We start from the raw sequence: 19,051 nt of genomic DNA, 5'->3' as shown, positions 1-19,051 counted from the left end.
GTCTAGGAGATAGGCTGTCACCGCTGTTGTCTAGGAGATAGGCCATCACCGCTGTTGTCTAGGAGATAGGCCGCTCTGCTGTTGTCTAGGAGATAGGCTGTCATCACTGTTGTCTAGGATATAGGCCGTTAACGCTGTTGTCTAGGAGATAGGCCGCTCTGCTGTTGTCTAGGAGATAGGCCATGACCGCTGTTGTCTAGGAGATAGACCATCACCGCTGTTGTCTAGGAAATAGGCTGTCACCACTGTTATCTAGGAGATAGGCCTTCACCCCTGTTGTCTAGGAGATAGACCATCAACGCTGTGGTCTAGGAGATAGGCCATCACCGCTGTTGTCTAGGACAGTGGTTCTCAACCTCGGATCTCAAGGCCCCCAACAGTGCATCTTTTCCAGGTCACCTCGCAGGTACACAGGTGCACTCATTAGTTACTGACACATTTTAGATCACAGGTGGAGCTAATTATTTCACCTTTGATTGTGTGTGGAGACCTGGAAAACGTGCACTGTTGGGGGTCCATGAGGACTGAGGTTGAGAACCACTGGTCTAGGAGATAGGCCATCACCGCTGTTGTCTAGGAATTAGGCCATCACTGCTGTTGTCTATGAGAAAGGCCATCACTGCTGTTTTCTAGGAGATAGGCCATCACTGCTGTTGTCTAGGAGATAGGCCATCACCGCTGTTGTCTAGGAATTAGGCCATCACCGCTGTTGTCTATGAGATAGACATGCTGTAGCAGTATTTACATGATGTGTACATGAGCTCATCCCCATCCTTTGTCTGTTTCAGATTTATCTATGGCTGTGCAGAAATTTTCACACTCGTTACAAGATTTCCAGTTTGAGTGCATCGGGGACGCAGAAACAGATGATGAAATTAGCATTGGTAAGCCCTAAATATTATTGCTACTACTACATGTTAACATTTGGAATGTTTTGTACGGTATGTTACAAAGTGTGTGTTCAAATGTCAGCATTTACAGTGTCAATTAGGACGGGTCAAGTGTCGATATTCACAGAATGTTGGCAGTTGGCCTGTTTACTATGTGAATTCCATTGCCAAGGTGAGTACCCTAAAGGTGCCCACACAAACGATTTTTTTTTTGCAGATTGGCTAATTTCCAACCGATTTGCCCCCCAAAAATGTATTGATAATCGGCCGATATCGGTCCAATGCGCGCTCCCGCAGATCTTTTGCTAAATCTTCTGATTTTACATGCATCATAAAAGATCCATAGGAAAGCACACGGGATCTTAAGAGAAGTCTTCAGTACAGATGTGCGCTTGCCTGAAATCTTTTGTCCAGGACAGACAAAAGATCTCAAGGCTACTTTATGCGCACGTCTTAAGATTGCAGATCTTTCTAGTGTGTGGGCACCTTTAACCTACAGTAATTACAGCACAAATCTTAAGATGTTTTAAAAAATCATCAATTGAAATTCAGCGTGTCGTATGATGTTTCAGGCATAGCTGCCTCCCCTCCTGCATTTTGCAGAAGACTCCCTGAAATAACAGCAATCTCCCTCTCTCCCTCATTAGTCTGGCAATCTCCCTCATTTCACCTAGCCCACATTACACTGTTACATTTTTGGGAGAAAAGGAATGAGAGAGAGATACATTTACATTGAATCATCAGCGCCATTTCCCAGCACTTTACCAAGTATAATAGCTCTTACTAACTGCTTTGGGGCTCACCTACATTTGGAAATGTAATTTTAAAAGATTCTTCTCCGATTGAGCAGTACACACCCACGCTTCTAGGTGCCATGTTCACAATCCCTTTTCACAATCTCTTCATGTATGGAACTAGACACGCCCTTTGGGTGGAGCATGACACGCCCCCTCAATGGGGCGCTGTGCAAAATTCTATTACCAACTATAATCTCCCTGACACTAGTTTTCAAAAGTAGGCAAGTATGGTTTCAGGACAGACAGAGACCCTGACTCATAGTTTATATGCATGAACTGTTTCACACGTTGATGCTTCCACAGATTTCGTCATCAGTATGATAGGAGCCTCCTTCTCTTAGCTTTTTTTTGGGGAATGTTGATCGGTTTGTCCCCCTGTTCCCCACTCACATAATCACAGTACCCTAACCCCTTAGGGTCCCCCAATACAAGCATGGTGCCCAAATAAATCTTATCAATTCTAAGTTTCTTCTGATGCCATGGCTAATGGTCTTCCTAATGAGATACCCACCGGCTGAGGGGCCAATCTGCTGCTGTATGTACTAAAACATCTAGAAAGGGGAGCAGCTGTAAACTCTAAAGGTGTTATAAAGCAGTAACTAGTACACAGGTCTAATGAGGCAGTGAAAATGTGCACTTCAAATGTTAGGAAACAACCAAAGTGCTTTACTGCTGATACTCCATATATTGCCTGATTCATTTGAGTTGATCGCTGTTGTGCGAATTTGCAGATTAAGCTATTATGGAATGACTGTTCATGTGTACGAAACCCATTGCGCATGCATGAGGGGAAATAGCGGCAGAACTATCGTACGTATGGTAATCGCAATCCCTCTGCAGTTCGATTGGCAGGAAGTCGGTATTTGGGGGTGTAACTGACTGTTTTCTGGCAGTGTCTGAAAAACTACAGGTGTGTCCAGGCATTTTAAGGGCGGGTCTGTGACATCAGCGCCGGCCTTGATCAGCCTGTCTCTGTCGCAGATGACTGGTAGGGTCAGACTTAATAGCGCACACTGGGAAACCCATTCAATGACTCATTAACAGGGTTGGCGCCACCACTAGGCAAATCTAGGCATTTGCCTAGGGCGCCAGCCACTGGAGGGCGGCACTTCGCCTCTCGCATGGAGGCTGCAGGGGTGTCCGTGCCGGGTACCTGCGGCACTGTGTGATCTGGTGGCGGGGTCCCTGCAGTGATGCGCGCTATCCGGCAGCCAGGCGGCGGCGCGGAAAGCGCTGCTGGGTTTCAAAACATTCCACATGCTGATTGGCTGAGATTCAGCCAATCAGCGTGCGGCGAGTTTTCAAACCCATCAGCGCTTCCCGCGCCACCGCCTGGCTGCCGGATAGCATGCATCACTGCAGGGACCCCACCGCCAGATCACACAGCGCCGCAGGTACCCCCCCCCCGTAGGCAACGGGGCGCCCCACCCCCCCTCGCCTGGGGCGCTCCGGTGCCTTGCACCGGCCCTGCTCATTAATTGTGTATGGATTTGCGAGTGGATTGTGATTAGCGATCCATTCGCAATTCATTTGCAGATATGCACAGGGCAGATTTTCTTTCTGTCTGGTTTCAGTCATCTGCAGCGTTGCAGAACAGTGATTAGGACTGAATCAGGCCCATAGTCCGCACTTCTCTGTGCAAAGGACTGACCCCCTTCATATACTGGTGAATTTGATAGTTGTTAGAGGTTCACCCACCCTGCTTGCGAGCAGGGGGTAAATCATTCAGTGGTGAGTGGTTCTGCAAACGTATTTGCAGCTGTGCACATGGGCGGGATTTTACTTGAGCGGGGCAGCGAGAGGCAGCGTATAATTCTCTGCAAACACTTTGCCTCCCTATATCATAGGCACTGAATATTCCATTGCATTGATATGCGTATACAAGTCATAGGCCCTTATTCAGATCTGATCGCAGTACAAATTTGTTCTCAAAATAGGCAAAACCATGTGCACTGCAGGTGGGGCAGATGTAACTTGTGCAGAGAGAGTTAGATTTGTGTGAGTTATTTTGTTTCTGTGCAGGGTAAATACTGGCTGCATTATTTTTACACTGCTATTTAGATTTCAGTTTCGACACACCCCACCCAAATTTAACTCTCTCTGCACAGGTTACATCTGCCCCACCTGCAATGCACATGGTTTTGCCCATTTTGAGAACAAATTTGTAATGCGATCAGATCTGAATAAGGGCCATTGTCTGTACAAATGCCGTACTCTGATACCTGCACATGTGAGTGCGCAATTCTTCCCGGCACACTTAATCTCCTGAGCATGTTTCTCAGAAGCGTCTGTTCATTAAGCTGCGGATTTAGTGGGGGGTACGTCAGCCTCCCCCATATCTACTCATGTATCTATCTATTATTTATTCTGCGATTACACATCAGCGTCACGTACAGCAGTGTTGCTAAGATTTGTCAGGTCACGCACAAAAGACATCTGAATACAATTATGAGACGTGCGGCCCATCTGCTGTATTGATTTGGTCCCGATGGTGAGATGATTATGATCAGAAAGTGTAACAGTGAGAACCTAAAATTGTGTGTAAAGGGATCAAGTTCCTCAGAACTATTATTTATTTGTCAGTTACCTCACACGTTCCAGAACCACAGTAGCCAGAGGAACCTAGAATGTGTGCGATAAGCATTATACAGATGAAGTAAATGATCGAATCCCTGGGGGTTTCGAAGCCTGTGTAAATTAGTTTTGTAGGTGAATGCTGTTCCAAGGGGGGGGGGGGGGTATGGTCTACAGCAGGGGTGTCAAACTCAAATTCATCGGGGGCCGCATCAGCAGTTTGGTCACCCTCAAAGGGCCGGTTGTATCTGTATGACTACGTGTCCACTCTTTATTATCATAAATTATTGTCACTGCATTCAATTATTGTATACTCAGCAGTAGCATTTCCCTCCTGCTATTGCTGTGAACTGCAGTGCATTAGGGCACACGCTGCCTGCACAGGGGGGCAGCACTCAGTCTTAGGGCATATGTCCTGCTTATTATCATGGGACAGAGCAATTAATGATGGGCTGCAATGTGCCAGTGCACACACACACACATAGGCAGAGAGTTTGACACTTACCCGCTCTGATGCGTCCACTCCAGTCTGAGCTGCTCCACCACCAAGGACACAGCTGCGCTCTCACACAGGCGCATTTCCCCCTTCCTCCTGTGAGTAGCGCTCCTCGCACTATCTATCCAGGAGTGGGGGGCAGCGTGCTCCTGGTCACTGTGCAGTGCACACTCAGCAGTAAGTGACCTGAAGCGCACAGCAGCAGCAGCACCATTCACCACGACGGACCTGCTCTTTCCTCTCTCTGGCTCCTATACAGCAGGTGGGAGCGGAGGAGGGGTTGACGACCGGCAGCACTGCACTAGAGGGCAGACGTTCTCTGGCTTGTAGGCTGCCGCGCATGCGCTGAAAAAAATCGATAATAAAAGGTGAAGGCTGGCGGCGGCTGCGCGGGCCACATGAAGAGGTCTGGCGGGCCGGATTTGGCCCGCGGGCCTTGTGTTTGACACCCCTGGTCTACAGTATTTTAACTAGAGTTTGATATTCTTTTATTTGCTGTGTGCTAATTAAAAAGCTTACCACCAACCGCTCGGCTAGTCCCAATATGAGAGGGGATACGGTCGACAGTCAAAAGAGCGACTACTGTTGGTCAAAGGGCCATAGGTCGGCACATAAAAAAAAAAAAAAAAGTTGACATACGTTTAGACCAGGCATGTCCAACGTTGGCCCTCCAGATGTTTTGAAACTACACATCCCAGCATGCTATGCAATAGTTTTAGCATTCTCTAAAAGCAAAACTGTGGCAAAGCATGCTGGGATGTGTAGTTTCACAACATCTGGAGGGCCAACGTTGGACATGCCTGGTTTAGACGATATAGACAAAAGGTAGACATGGGAATTTTTTTTCCCCAAAATAGATTTTTCATTCTTTACTATCAAAGTGGAGGGAGAATATAGAAGTGTGCCGAGCGTAGCGAGCCACCATGCCTGTAGCATGGCGAGTGAAGGGAAGCAAACCATGCACGAGGGGGCGCGGTACACGGGTATGGGGCATTGGGTCGACAAAAGGAAGGTCTACATGCATTGGGTCGACCACTCAAGGTCGGCATGCACCAAGGTCGACACCTCTGAAAGTCGACATGGGGATAGGTCGACAGGGTCGTTAGGTCAACGCAGAACAGAAAGGGTTTGCAGGTGCACTATGCACTCATTACTGCTAACATGTATTCCTTTTATATTTCATTTATGAGGATGTTAGCATACATTTGGCCAAAGATACAGTATGTACCTGCTCACCACGTTAAGGTCACCTCTTTAGAGAAGGTCCCTAGCACTATGGGGTTCATGCCGGGGTGGCAGGGCACCCCCAAACCAGTCCAGCAAAACCACCCCAGGGCATCACATAAATAAAATATAGCTGTGAAGTGTAATAGGGTATAAGGTGTCATAGAATGTAGGGTATGTGCATAGGCGTGCGCACATAGAGTGTTAGGGGTGCACAGGCACCCCCTAATGCTGTGCCCACCCTTATATACTTTTGCTTTTTAGAACTGGTATTGCATTAAAACAAGCGCCCATCAATCAAGTATGTGTGTTTTGCATTGGTAATTGTAACAGACCATTGTCATATCACTACATACCTGTGTCATCCATGTATGTTTATGACTGTATTTGCATGTACTGTTACACAGAGTAATTAGAAGATTAAAACTGAAATAGGCAGGAGATTATGGTGTGGCTGAGAGACGTTTTATATTGTAGTGAGTGCCAATAGCTGATGGTAGACACGTCTGATTGGTGGTGTTAGACACACCCAATGGGCTTGTAAGACACCCCCTAATGAAATGTGCACCCCCTAATGAAATGTGCTGCGCACGCCTATGGGTATGTGTAAGCAACTAATAGTGATAAAGGGTGTGTCAAAAGTGACAAATTGTGAAAAAATATATATAAAAAATACCTACATAGAAAAAATGATGATATGTTTATGTGAGTCTATGTGTAAAGTAGCGATGCCCTGAGGTGGTCCAGTCAGACAAGCCAAAGGGGGCCCAGCACCCAGACAATTACCCCAAGAAAACTGACAATTATAAAGTATTAGGACTTACTTGAAATTATGCCTTGATCACAGTTGTGCAGTCATTGCTAGTCCCTGCTTAAAAACCCCACCCCCCTCAAATGTATTTGAACCTGCCCGTCTCCCTGAAGCGTGAGACGCATGCGCGTCCCAGTCCCTATCGCCGGTGCTCGTCTGAGGAGAGGATCTGGCGGGCGCCGGCATTGAATGAGGCCGGCTCCATCTGTACCACCTGTCGGCACATGTCAGCTCAGAAAAAAAGTGAAAAACCTCATGTTAACCTCTTGACTGTTGTTTTATCAAGGAGGGTACAGGGGTGCGTCAGGACCATCCACTTTGGTTGGCAGCAGGGCTAATCTTGGTGTTGTTTCCATGGAAGCAAACCAAGTTCATCCAAGATCCTGCTTAACCAAGTTACTGACCCATAGAGGAGGGGCCAGTATCTTCTTGTGAGACACATAGGTGCTTGCACATTGGCTAACTATCTGCACTGATACTGATACCAGTGTCAGTAGGGTTGCCACCTCACTCTTCATCAATTCCTTGAGATGCTACTATAATAATAATGCACGCTCCGGAAAAGGGGCGTGGTCTATTCAACAGTGGGGGTGGCCTATTCAAAAGAGGGCGCTGTCTATTCAAAAGTGGGCGCGGTGTTTAATACAGACATGTATAAAAATGCCTATTGTTTTTTGACCTTCAGATCTTTATTTTATTTTTATCATTAGTACATATAGAAAAAGACATAACATAATATATACCAACAAACAGTACATTAAAATCCAGCTTAGATACACATACATTATAGTTTTCCTAATCTCATTGCGCCTGTTACCCGTCCCACCATTCTCTATCATCGAGCCGCCCTTGCGGCCTCCAGTATGGCATGCTAGGTCAACTTATTACTGGTCAATTACTCCCTGGCTGTACTAAAATTCCAGAGTCCGTCGGGAGAAATCATGTTTTAAGACCATTATTGAGGGTAACGAGTTATCTATACAACTTTTAACCCATTTTGATATATTGGGTGCTTGGCAATTGACTGTTAGCTAAGAATATCTGCCCTATCTGATTTGTACCACTATACCGCATCTGTTATCAATACTTGAATTGTAAAACTCAGAAATAACTGTGCATATGAGAGAAAAAAAAAAAAAAAAAAACAATTATATATATGAATATTAAAGTGAAGTATACATACAATATGGATTTTCACATCCGATATTAGATTTAACTACTAACAAACATTTTAAGGGGGATACAATGACCGAAGCCGGTCAACGTCCCGATAGTCTAATTGTGTCCAGTGATTATTTTACTATTATATTATATTTCATTCACAGCAATCCCAAATAATGACCCAACCCCCCATACCCTAACCCCCCTATCAGTGGTTCGTGACTCTGTCCGAAGACAATATACCTTAAATTAAACATAATAATATGAGGAATTTATCCATTTGTGCCAAATTAATTTAAATTTGCTTAACGAGTTATGGTTAGCGTACAATGAATGTTCCTGCCTACTAATGTAGTTCACTAGAGCAACCCAGTGATTCAACTCAGGGGCAGCTTCAGCCATCCAATTTCTGCCGATTATGACTTTCGCCAATGCACATAGATTATTAATGTAAGTTTTCTCGCTACCACCAATATTATCACCAGTTACGCCCAATAGGCAGCACTTAACAGATAGTATCTCCTCCCTTACCCCTGTGACCACTATAACCTTTTTAACTTCTTCCCAGAACTTTGCCACACTCTGACACTCCCAAATCAAGTGCATAAAGGATCCGGTGGGATCACTGCACTTGGGGCACTTTGCGGCGGCTTTACCAGGGAATTTGGATAATATTTTTACCGTCAGGTAGGATCTATGAAGTATATACAATTGCGTTAATTGAACTCGAAGGGAGTTTGTGGCTTTATTTATAGATTTCATTGCGCTCAGCCAATTTTCCTCACTAAGTTCACCTACGTCTTGTGCCCATTTATCACGTAAATTCATCAGTTCGTCTTTATGCACTTCTCTACCCATTGTCTTATAAATCCTAGAGACTAACTTTTTTTTATTACTAGACAGTAATATAGTTTTTATTAGAGAATCCCCGAATATCGGGGGATCGTTAGGAAAATGTGACTGAATTACACTTCTTAATTGTAGATATCGGTAAAAGTGTGTCTGGGGCAGATTAAATTCTTGTTTTAATTGATAAAATGATTTAAGCCCCGTCGGGATAAAGATCTGATGTAGTTTAGTGACCTCATAGGGATGCCAGGCCTCATTGATCTGCAGGTTAGACACTTCTTGGTCTGTAAGTTGGTCCACTATCGACATTTCTCTATCTAAAAAATCCACGCCCATTATTTGGGCTGCCTCTTGCCAGATTTTGATGGCTTGTACCATTAATGGCGGATCGCTACTTTTTAGGTCCCCTAATATGATTCTCTGAGCCGGGCTGCCTCTCGGGGTTGAAAGGGAGGACAACTTATTGGTGTACTCCCACCCAATTTCCCCCTTTAGGAACCAAGTTCTCAATTGAGCTATCTGGGCGACCAGGTAATATCGCCTCATGTCCGGCAGTCCCAGTCCTCCTTCTCCATTTCCCCTCATCAATTTATTTAAACTGATTTTATGACGCGCTCCATTCCATACAAACGCAGCTATAATACTATTCAGTTTCCGAAATAAAGATTTCGGAAGGTAAACAGGGGATTGCTGAAAGGTATATAGGAATTTGGGGAGGACTGCCATTTTAACCAGGTTTATTCTTCCTGTGACAATCAGGGGAAGTTTGGACCACGATTTGATTTTATCCTTTAACCATACAAATAAGGGCTGGATGTTGAGTTGAACAAATTCGCTAGGGTCCCAGGATATATTAATACCAAGATATTTAAACATTGTAACCCATTTCAGAGGTTGAACAGGCAGTGGAGGCTGTCTCAAAGACGGACTAACTGGGAAGATAACAGATTTCGACTTGTTTATTCTGAATCCTGTATAATCACCGAAGTTATCAATCAACTCCAGGACCACCCCCAGGGACTTTCTATGATCCATTAAATAGATCAAGAGGTCGTCAGCATATAATGAGACGATATCATCACCGCCGCCCAACGGAAAGCCCATAGTTACTGGATGTTGCCTCAACAGGCATGCCAGAGGCTCGATTGCCAGGGCGAACAAGACAGGGGAGAGGGGACACCCCTGCCTCGTCCCCCTGGCAAGAGCAAAAGCTGGCGATGTCCATCCATTTATGGTGACCCTCGCCCTCGGACCGGTGTACAAAAGTTGTATCCATTTGATAAAATTTGGCCCCAGACCGAACGCGCGGAGCACCGCCCACAGATAGGGCCACTCTATAGCATCGAACGCTTTAATTGCATCGAGCGAGACTATAACTGAGCCTTCATTGTCCTTACTAATAGTTTGGAGATAAGTAAAAAGATGGCGTACATTGATAGAGGTATCTTTACCAGGCATGAAACCTGCTTGGTTATGATGAATAAGTGTGAGTATATGTTGGTTTAATCTATGCGCAAGAATTTTTGCCAATATCTTGGCCTCAGCCGAGATCAAGGATATTGGCCTATATGAATCAAGCTCCCGTGCCGATTTCCCTGTTTTTAAAATTACAACAATTTTAGCCTCGGACATTGTTGAAGGGATGATGCCGTCGGCAAAACAGTTATTGAGTGTCTCCAAGAGTAGCGGTGCTAGAAAGGTCCGATATTTCTTGTAAATTTCCATGGGGATCCCGTCTAGTCCGGGTGCTTTCCTATTGCTTGCCTATTGTTACATTTATTATATTCATGTATGTCATTATTGATGGATCGCTTTACCTGATAACACAAATGCCCCCACAGTGCCTGATAACACAAATGCCCCCACAGTGCCAGATAACACAAATACCCCCACAGTGCCAGATAACACAAATGCCCCCACAGTGCCAGATAACACAAATGCCCCACAGTGCCAGATAACCCAAATGCCCCCACAGTGCCAGATAACACAAATGCCCCCACAGTGCCTGATAAAACAAATGCCCCCACAGTGCCTGATAAAACAAATGCCCCCACAGTGCCAGATAACACAAATGCCCCCACAGTGCCAGATAACCCAAATGCCCCCACAGTGCCAGAAAACACAAATGCCCCCACAGTGCCAGATAACACAAATGCCCCCACAGTGCCAGATAACACAAATGCCCCACAGTGCCAGATAACACAAATGCCCCCACAGTGCCAGATAACACAAATGCCCCCACAGTGCCAGATAACACAAATGCCCCACAGTGCCAGATAACACAAATGCCCCCACAGTGCCTGATAACACAAATGCCCCCACAGTGCCTGATAAAACAAATGCCCCCACAGTGCCAGATAACACAAATGCCCCCACAGTGCCAGATAACACAAATGCCCCCACAGTGCCAGATAACCCAAATGCCACCACAGTGCCAGATAACACAAATGCCCCCACAGTGCCAGATAACCCAAATGCCACCACAGTGCCAGATAACACAGGTGGCAGGGCAGGGGGTGGGCAGCGCTGGCAGGACGGGGGGGGGGGGTAGGGCAGGTGGCAGGCAGAGGGGAGGGCAGGTGGCAGGCAGAGGGGGGGGGGGCTGGCTGGCTGGCCGTGGGTGGGTAGCGCTGGCAGGCCTGAGGGGTGGGCTGTGGGCAGGCAGCGCTGGCAGGCCGGACTGGAGGGGTGGGCAGTGCTGGCATGCCGGAGGGGTGAGTGGGCAGCGCAGGCAGGCTGGGGGGGGGGGGGGGGCAGCTTGCAAGTCCACATTCAACTCACCCACTGGCACTTGAGATGCTACCTCAGCAGGAGGTAGCAGGCGGCGCCGGCAGAGTCGCGGACTTGCAGGCTAATACTCGCGAGATGATGACATCATCATCTCGCGAGTGCATCTGTCAGGCTGCGGAGGCAGTCCTGGCAGGCGCTGTATGTTGACCGGATGGATGGGGACGGGAGAGGAGGCAAATAGGGCAGGAGGCTTTTTCAGAGAACCGGATTCCGGGAGAATCCCGGAATCCGGGAGACTGAAAAAGTGTCCAGGAGGGTTGCCATCAAAATCGGGAGATTCCCGGAAAAACCCTAAGGGCGGGATGTATTAAAATACATCGCCGCCCTTCGCGCCCCCCCCCCGCCGCGATGCCGCCACATATGTACTAACATATGCGGCTGGCATCGCGATGCGGTGACGGAGGCCCCCCGCGATACCTGTACTGTGGTCTGCGGGGGGTCTCCGTCACCTCCCAGCCGGCTTCTGCTGCTTTCACGCCGGGGACAGCTAAGCAAGCTGTCCCCGGCGCTTCCTCCTCCCCCTGCAGCCGGAAGGACGTCCGGCTGCGTTGCTAGGGGGAGGAAGGGCTTACCTTCCGGGGTCCAGGAGGACCTGCAAGAAGGTAAGCCCAAGGGAGGGGGGAAAGGGGGGGTCGGCGAGGCGGCGGGTTGCGGCGACGCGGCGGGCGGCGAAAAGAAGCCCATAGGCTTCTATAGGGTATCGCCACCCAAAGGTGGCGATACCCTGCCCTGCGAAACCGCTGCGAACGGGTTTTAGTACATAGGAAAATGCGGTAAAACAGGGGTTTTACCGCATTTTCCCTTTAGTACATCTCGCCCTAAGTGTCAGTGATGTCACTTCCAGAGAGTCCTGGCACCCCATCAAAACCACACAATAATAACATCACACATTTATCCACAACTACACATGTATAACCTATAGAAAAATATTGAATGTTATGGATAATGTATATAATAAAATCAAGTGCTGATTTAAAAATATAGCCATCACATTGTTGCATGGGCATGCAGGCTGGGCTTCCTGCACATTCAGTCTTTACTTTTGCACCTTTTCAGATACAATCTGATGTAAGTACCAAATACATAAGCAGAAGCACATACAGTGCGTTTGTCATTTTTCTGGGCATTGAAAGTGTAGTTTCACACAGGATACACAGTACTAAGCAGACCAGCATAGTATTCACTTTGTATCAAGCCTCTCCGTTGCAGTAGGGATGGTGTAATGTAGGCCTGACAAACCTTTGGCCATGTAGCTTTTGTGAAACTACAAATCCCATGATGCCCTGCCACAGTTTTGCTAATTAGGGAATTCTAAAACGGAGATGTGTAGTTTCAATGAAGAATGGGTGGCCAGGCCTGGTATAATAGTTAGCGTTACTGCCTTACTATGCACATATCTGTGTGGAGTTTGTATATGCTCACGTGAGTTATTCCTTTCTCCTGGGTGTTCTGATTTTGTCCAACAATACAAAAATATACTGGAAGGTTCATTTGCCCCCCCAAAAGAAAAATGTAGATGATAAACTCCACATGGGCAGGGATTGTTGTGAATGGCCAAATATAAATAATACAGTGCTGTAGAACACGTGCACTATATACATAACTGGTAAGATAAAAATAAATTATAGCTTATGCTGTTTTTTTTCTGAACTAAAGAGATTATTTATGAGTTTTGTCCAAAAAAAACCCCATACTTGTGTTGGAAGCCACAGCACTGCAGAGGATCTAAGCCAAGAACATGACCTTCACTTAGTTCAGTCTGGGATATTAAACCACATGAAATAGCTGGATTTACACAAGTGAACAGCTACTCATTCTGTGGGAACCGCGTGCACTGCCAGTCAGCAAGTCAGCGCTGTTTTTGGTGAGTTCCTCGTGCAATGCCCACTCTTTCCATGGTCTCCTTTTTATCAAAGTGTCGTAGTGCGAGTAGGAGTTCAAGAAGTAACGTAATCCAGGCTAACTAATTGAGATGTGCAGGTTCTGATTTACTCTGATTTCAAAGCAGGATCTTATCGGCTATCCCTAATGACAGTTGTTGACAGTTGATAGCCAATAAGATCCTGCTTTGAAATCAGAGTAAATCAGAGCTTAATGACATTTTGGCTGATCATACACCGGAACAGTCCCGCTGTGTACAGTCGCTGCTATTATGGTGGTCACATCTGATCAAATAGAAAAATGACACCTGGAAAAAATGTAAAACCCTATGCCGATCACTGTCATGTCCACCTTTGAGCCTGTGGAGCTTACGCAATCGCTACCTTTTACCTGTCCACTCTGTGCGGCCCGAATTCGCTACCTCGTCCTGGAGCGGACGCATGTGCCCGCTCCTGTACAGGCGGGCAGGGGACCGCCCAGTGTTTCATGGGTGTGCCCACGAAATGTTGGGTGTGCCCATAGAAACGCTGGGCGTACCTCTACGAACGCAAGCTTGGTGCCTGCTTGGAGCGGCCACATGACATCGCATGACGTCAGCGCCCACCACGAATTCGGGCATCTCCGGCCAGGATAAAAGTTAGTCTAGACTGAGTTTTATTAGCGATGGTGAAAAAAAAAACATTCACTCGATGGTGAGCGAGCATCGAATGATTTTTTTCCCTTGTGGTCGCGTGCCAGCAGATGTATATGCAAACGCAATCTCATACTAGTGAGGGGACTTGGGCAAAGCCTAGAGAGGGGGGCCCTTTATCGGGGGGTTCCCACTCCCTCAGGTACCCCGTTCAGGGCTGACCAGCTACGGTGCTCATGGTATGGCCGGGAGACCATGTAAAAAAGTGTTCCCTGTCTGTGGCATGATACCACGGGCTGTTGGAGCCTGGTGCTGGTTCCATACCTCCCAACTTTGTAGCTGCAGAAATAGCGAGCGTCCAAAAGGGGGCGCGGTTTATGTAAATGAGGGGCGTGGCTTATGCAAATGAGCCGCATCCCCGTTTTCGGCCGGGAATAGACGCTATTCTGTTAAATTGGGGGGGGCTCCCAACTGCCCCCCCCCCCGCAGCGGGACACCTCCGGCCGCGGGTGGGACAACGGGACAGGACCCGGTAATCGGGACTGTCCCGCTGAAATCGTGAGTGTTGGGAGGTATGTGGTTCCAAAATACGGGGGACCCCCAGTTTTTTGTCCTCTGTAGCCCGGGGTTGGTTATGCTCAGGAAGGGGGACCCCATGCCATTTTTTTTTTTAAATCGCACATTTCCATGTCTCCAAAATCACTCATGTCCTCAAATTTGGACATTTTCATGACTAAAAATCGCACCAAATAGCATTTTTTTTTTGCAGCAAATCTAGTTAAATAGTAAAATTTCCCCCCCAAAAAATATGCGATTTTGAAAAATGCAAAAAGGTGCGATCGACCTCATAACGACAGACGGGATTCAATGTCCCGCCTGCCGATGGGCGAAAACGGCCGTGGATTGCCGATCTGCGGCCTGGATCACGACAATCCACGGCCGTTATCGGCAGAACGGGCCCGTCAGCTTCTGAAGTCGAGGCCGCTCTGCCGTGATCCTGCTTCAATGCTGTCGTTAATGACAGCATTGAATAGGGAGCCGCTGCTATTTCCCACATCGGAAATAGCGGCAGCACATTGCATACCCGCCTAAGTTGTTTGTATGAGGTAATCCTTATACTGGAGCGGCCCATTGTGGGTTCCTTTAATGAATAGCGACATACAGTGAGTGAGGTAAGCAGCGAGGAGATCCGGCCAGTAAGTAAGCGGCTCGGGAATTATACAGTACTGAGTATGGAGAGTATAGCAGAGGCTGTTCACTAGATTAATGAATCCTGGATTTAATAACAAACCAAAGTATTTGTCAGATCTGAAGTGTACTATCCCAGTATGACCATTTGGCAAAGTGCTGTGTGATACAAGGATGAATTGACATTTTTTTGTGGCCGGATACTGGGGAGGTGAAGCCTGGAGTCTGATTACTGTATTTTGAGTTCCATAGAACTCAAAATTTGAGCAGCGCTGGTGTATGAGTCCAAAGGGGGAGATTCTCTAAGCTAAAAATGCGGTAAAAACCCCGTTATCTGAGTTTTTACCGCATTTGGGCATCCCCAGAAAAATCTGGCGGGGGGCATCCCCAGAAAAATCTGGCGATGCCCCAAAAAAGCCTATGGGCTTCATCTGCAACCCTCCGCCGCCCCGCACCGACCTACCGCCACCCCGCACGGACCCCCGCCGCCCTGCATCGCCCCCCCCTCTCACCTGTGTCCGGGCAGCACAGAGCTGTGCTGTCCGGACCTGTGAACTCCTCCTCCCTGCACTATGATCCTCTTCCGGGTGCAGGGAGGAGGAGAGCCCGCCCACAGCAGCAGCGCCGGGTAAGGGAGGGAGGGGAGAACCGCCCGGTCCCCATGGGACCCGCTGACTCTTAACGCAAGAGCTGTCCTTTGCCATAATTATCCCATATGTTAGTGCATATGCGATAATTATGAATGCGAAGTGCGGCGATAGGGGGCGGAGCTGGGGTGCGGATGTTAGAGCATCCCCCCTAAGTAAGCACCAAGTCCACTATAATGAACTGCAGCAACCTCTCTTATGGGTAGGCATCCAGGGTCGGGATGAAACAAATATCTAAAATAAACAGAAGAGAGAGGTGCACTTCATAGTGCAGATAAAAGAGTTTTATTGTGAACAATACCAAAACTCCAGGCATAAAAAGACAATTGCTCGTACCATATTATAAAAGCACTGTGGACTGATTATCACATGGTGTAACACATTACACCATGACGAAGTCTCTGGCGAAATGCGTTAGGGCATGGCTTGTGTCCCAGCATCTCTCCTGCTTGGCGTTCCCTGCGGTGCAACCCAGCGTCTGCGGTGATTCATGATCCTAAGGACGATCGTGGCTTGAGAGGAGCTGTTTGCCGTGGGTAATGTGTTACACCATTATTTTAGAATATTTATTTTAAAAGCACATTAGTTGTGTTTTCACAGCACCAAGTCTTTCATCGTGATATAAAAACATTGGCTAATGTAGTAATTCACGAGAGAGTTGATATGGATAGTGGAATCCTGTTAATAATTTGACAGTCAGCACTGTAGGTCAATTGGTCACATGCAGGGCCGGATTAACAATGGGCCTGATGGAGCTACAGCTCCGGGCCCACTCTACAAATAGGCCCATTTTGTAGCTGAGGGCCAGGGCTTTCCAACAAGCCAAGAATCGCGTTACTAGACCCCCGGGAGATACCACCAGGCAGAGTTGGAACGTTTTCCCCATAACATGGGACACGCTAATTCCGACCCCCACCCGGTTCCAACAGCTGCAAGTTCCCCCTCCAGCATCACAGAAGCTCGAGGTTGACCTTAGTCGAATCAAAATCAATGGGCCTTTAATCTGATACCAGGCTGGTCCATATGGGTTCATTGCTCCCCCTCACACCAGAATATGCAGGGACTAAGCTGGTGTAAAAGGGGCCAGTCCCTGCATTTTCTGGTGTGAAAGGGGTATTATTTCAAATAGCCGAGACCTGCAGTGCTCTGATTACAGCCCCCTGCTCTCTGCCCGGCTGTCATTTCTGCCAGGTGGCGGCTGTCCCCCAGTTACCGCAAGCATGTATTCCCCCTTGGCAATGAGCATGTAATCCCACACGGCAACGAGCATGGAACCCCTGGCAATGAGCATGGAACCCCTGGCAATGAGCATGTAGGTAAGCAGCACTTATGTAGAATAATTTTTAATAGGCAATATAGGTAATGGACATTATGGTGTGTGGCTTAACATGTAAATTATGGTGTAAATTTGTAATGCGCGCAATGCCCCTGTTTATGAAGCATATTGTGCATTATTGCTCAATCTGTTTGGTATAGTGTGTATTTTGGCTCAATCCATGTGGAAAAATGTGAATTTTGCCTTAATCTGTGTGGCATAACGTGAATTTTGACTCAATCCGTGTGCCATAGTGTGAATTTTGGCTCAGTCGGTGTGAATTTTGGCGCATTCCATGTGGCATAATGTGTAAGAGGCAAGTATAGGGTACTTGTTTAGTTTCATGGCGGCAGCTCTGCGCTACGCTGACAATGCAACCGGCACTGTGTAACTAAACAATGGCTCCCCCCGCTCCAGGCTGTGTGCTGCCGTGCACATCTCCCCCCGCTCCTGGCTGCCTGCTGTGTGCACGGCGCTGTATGGCTCCCCCCGCTCCCGGCTGTGTGCGTGGCGCTGCTCCCAGCCAGTGACATGCAGGTGCGGCGTACCAGCAGCAGCTTCAGCGTGACACAGGTGGCGGAGGTGAGCAACGGGGAAATCGTTGAGGGTAAGTATCACGTACTGCAGTACACACACACACACACACACACACTATCAACACACAGTTCACACACTAACACAATCATATCCCCACTATCCACGTCATACCCCCAGTGTCCACATGGGCGTGGAGTTGATTTCATAAAATGTGGCTCGCTGCGTTCGCCACTGAGCCCGAAGTGTGAAATCAACTCCGCGCCCACGTGGACACTGGGGGTATGACGTGGATAGTGGGGATATTAACCATTGTGTAGTTTCAGGGCTCCAGAAGCAGTTACGTAGTTTATGTAGGCAGCATAGTGCTGTATTGGTATTCTCAAAACACCACTACGTAAACTACGTAACTGCAGCCCTGAAACTAAACAAGTACCAAGTACAGTATAAAGGGGTTACTATTGTGTTGCATGATTTGTATAAGGGGTATATGTTGTGGTAAACCTAGGTGACCACATAAAAGGCGCTGAAATGTTGTCTACCAAGTTTCGGCTTTCAGCATTTTATCTATGACTGGAGTGCCTCCTCACCCCGCAAGTATCTTAGGACATCGGCATCCTGCGGCTGCACCTTAGGAGGGCACCCACCAATATATCTCCCTGCATTTTTCCTATGCACGCCCCCTGCCTTTTCCAGGCATATATAATTGGTTGAAAGTATTTATACAAATAGAGACACACCCGTGACCAGATCACCCAACCAGAACACTGGTCACGCCACCCACATTATTAGGTGCTGGCCACAACCCCTATTATTGCGCATTATAGGCCCTTGATCATTTTCAGCTCCAGGCCCATTTAGACCTTAATCTGGCACTGGTCACATGATGATTGTCAACATAACATATGGTCGACACAAGGACTTTTTGGGTGTTTTGTTTCATTTGCTCATATTTTACCATCCGCATGGACTACAATTGGGAACGGTAGTCTGTGCTGACCGCATCGGTGGTGGAATGAGGTACCTCACCCAAAGCATGGCGAGCCCAGAGGTGCACAAATTGGGGTTTGATTTGATGAAATCCACAATTTACACCTTAAAAACCTGCACGGTCTAAAGAGGCTCGGCAAGCATTATATAATACTGTATGATTATAGTATTTATATCCTGGTGGTTTCTGTATGTGACAAGATCTCCGCTTTCCCTGTTTCCACTGGAGGTTTTCAACATTTAAGCAACGTTGAAATTTAATTTCACACACAA

General features: G+C 47.4%; 1 protein-coding gene across 1 annotated transcript in view; it reads left to right on the top strand.

Annotated features, from left to right (window-relative positions):
* ARHGAP42 (Rho GTPase activating protein 42) overlaps positions 1-19,051 on the top strand; it is a 285,026-nt gene that overhangs the window by 77,096 nt on the left and 188,879 nt on the right. Inside the window, exon 3 of the mRNA XM_083170082.1 lies at positions 789-884. Coding sequence (XP_083026208.1) covers positions 789-884 — 96 coding nt within the window. The remainder of the gene's footprint in view (positions 1-788; positions 885-19,051) is intronic.

Source organism: Crinia signifera, chromosome 2, assembly GCF_055691185.1.
Source record: "Crinia signifera chromosome 2, ASM5569118v1, whole genome shotgun sequence".
NCBI classification, from domain to species: Eukaryota; Metazoa; Chordata; class Amphibia; order Anura; family Myobatrachidae; genus Crinia; species Crinia signifera.
This window is presented reverse-complemented; position numbering and strand designations above follow the sequence as displayed.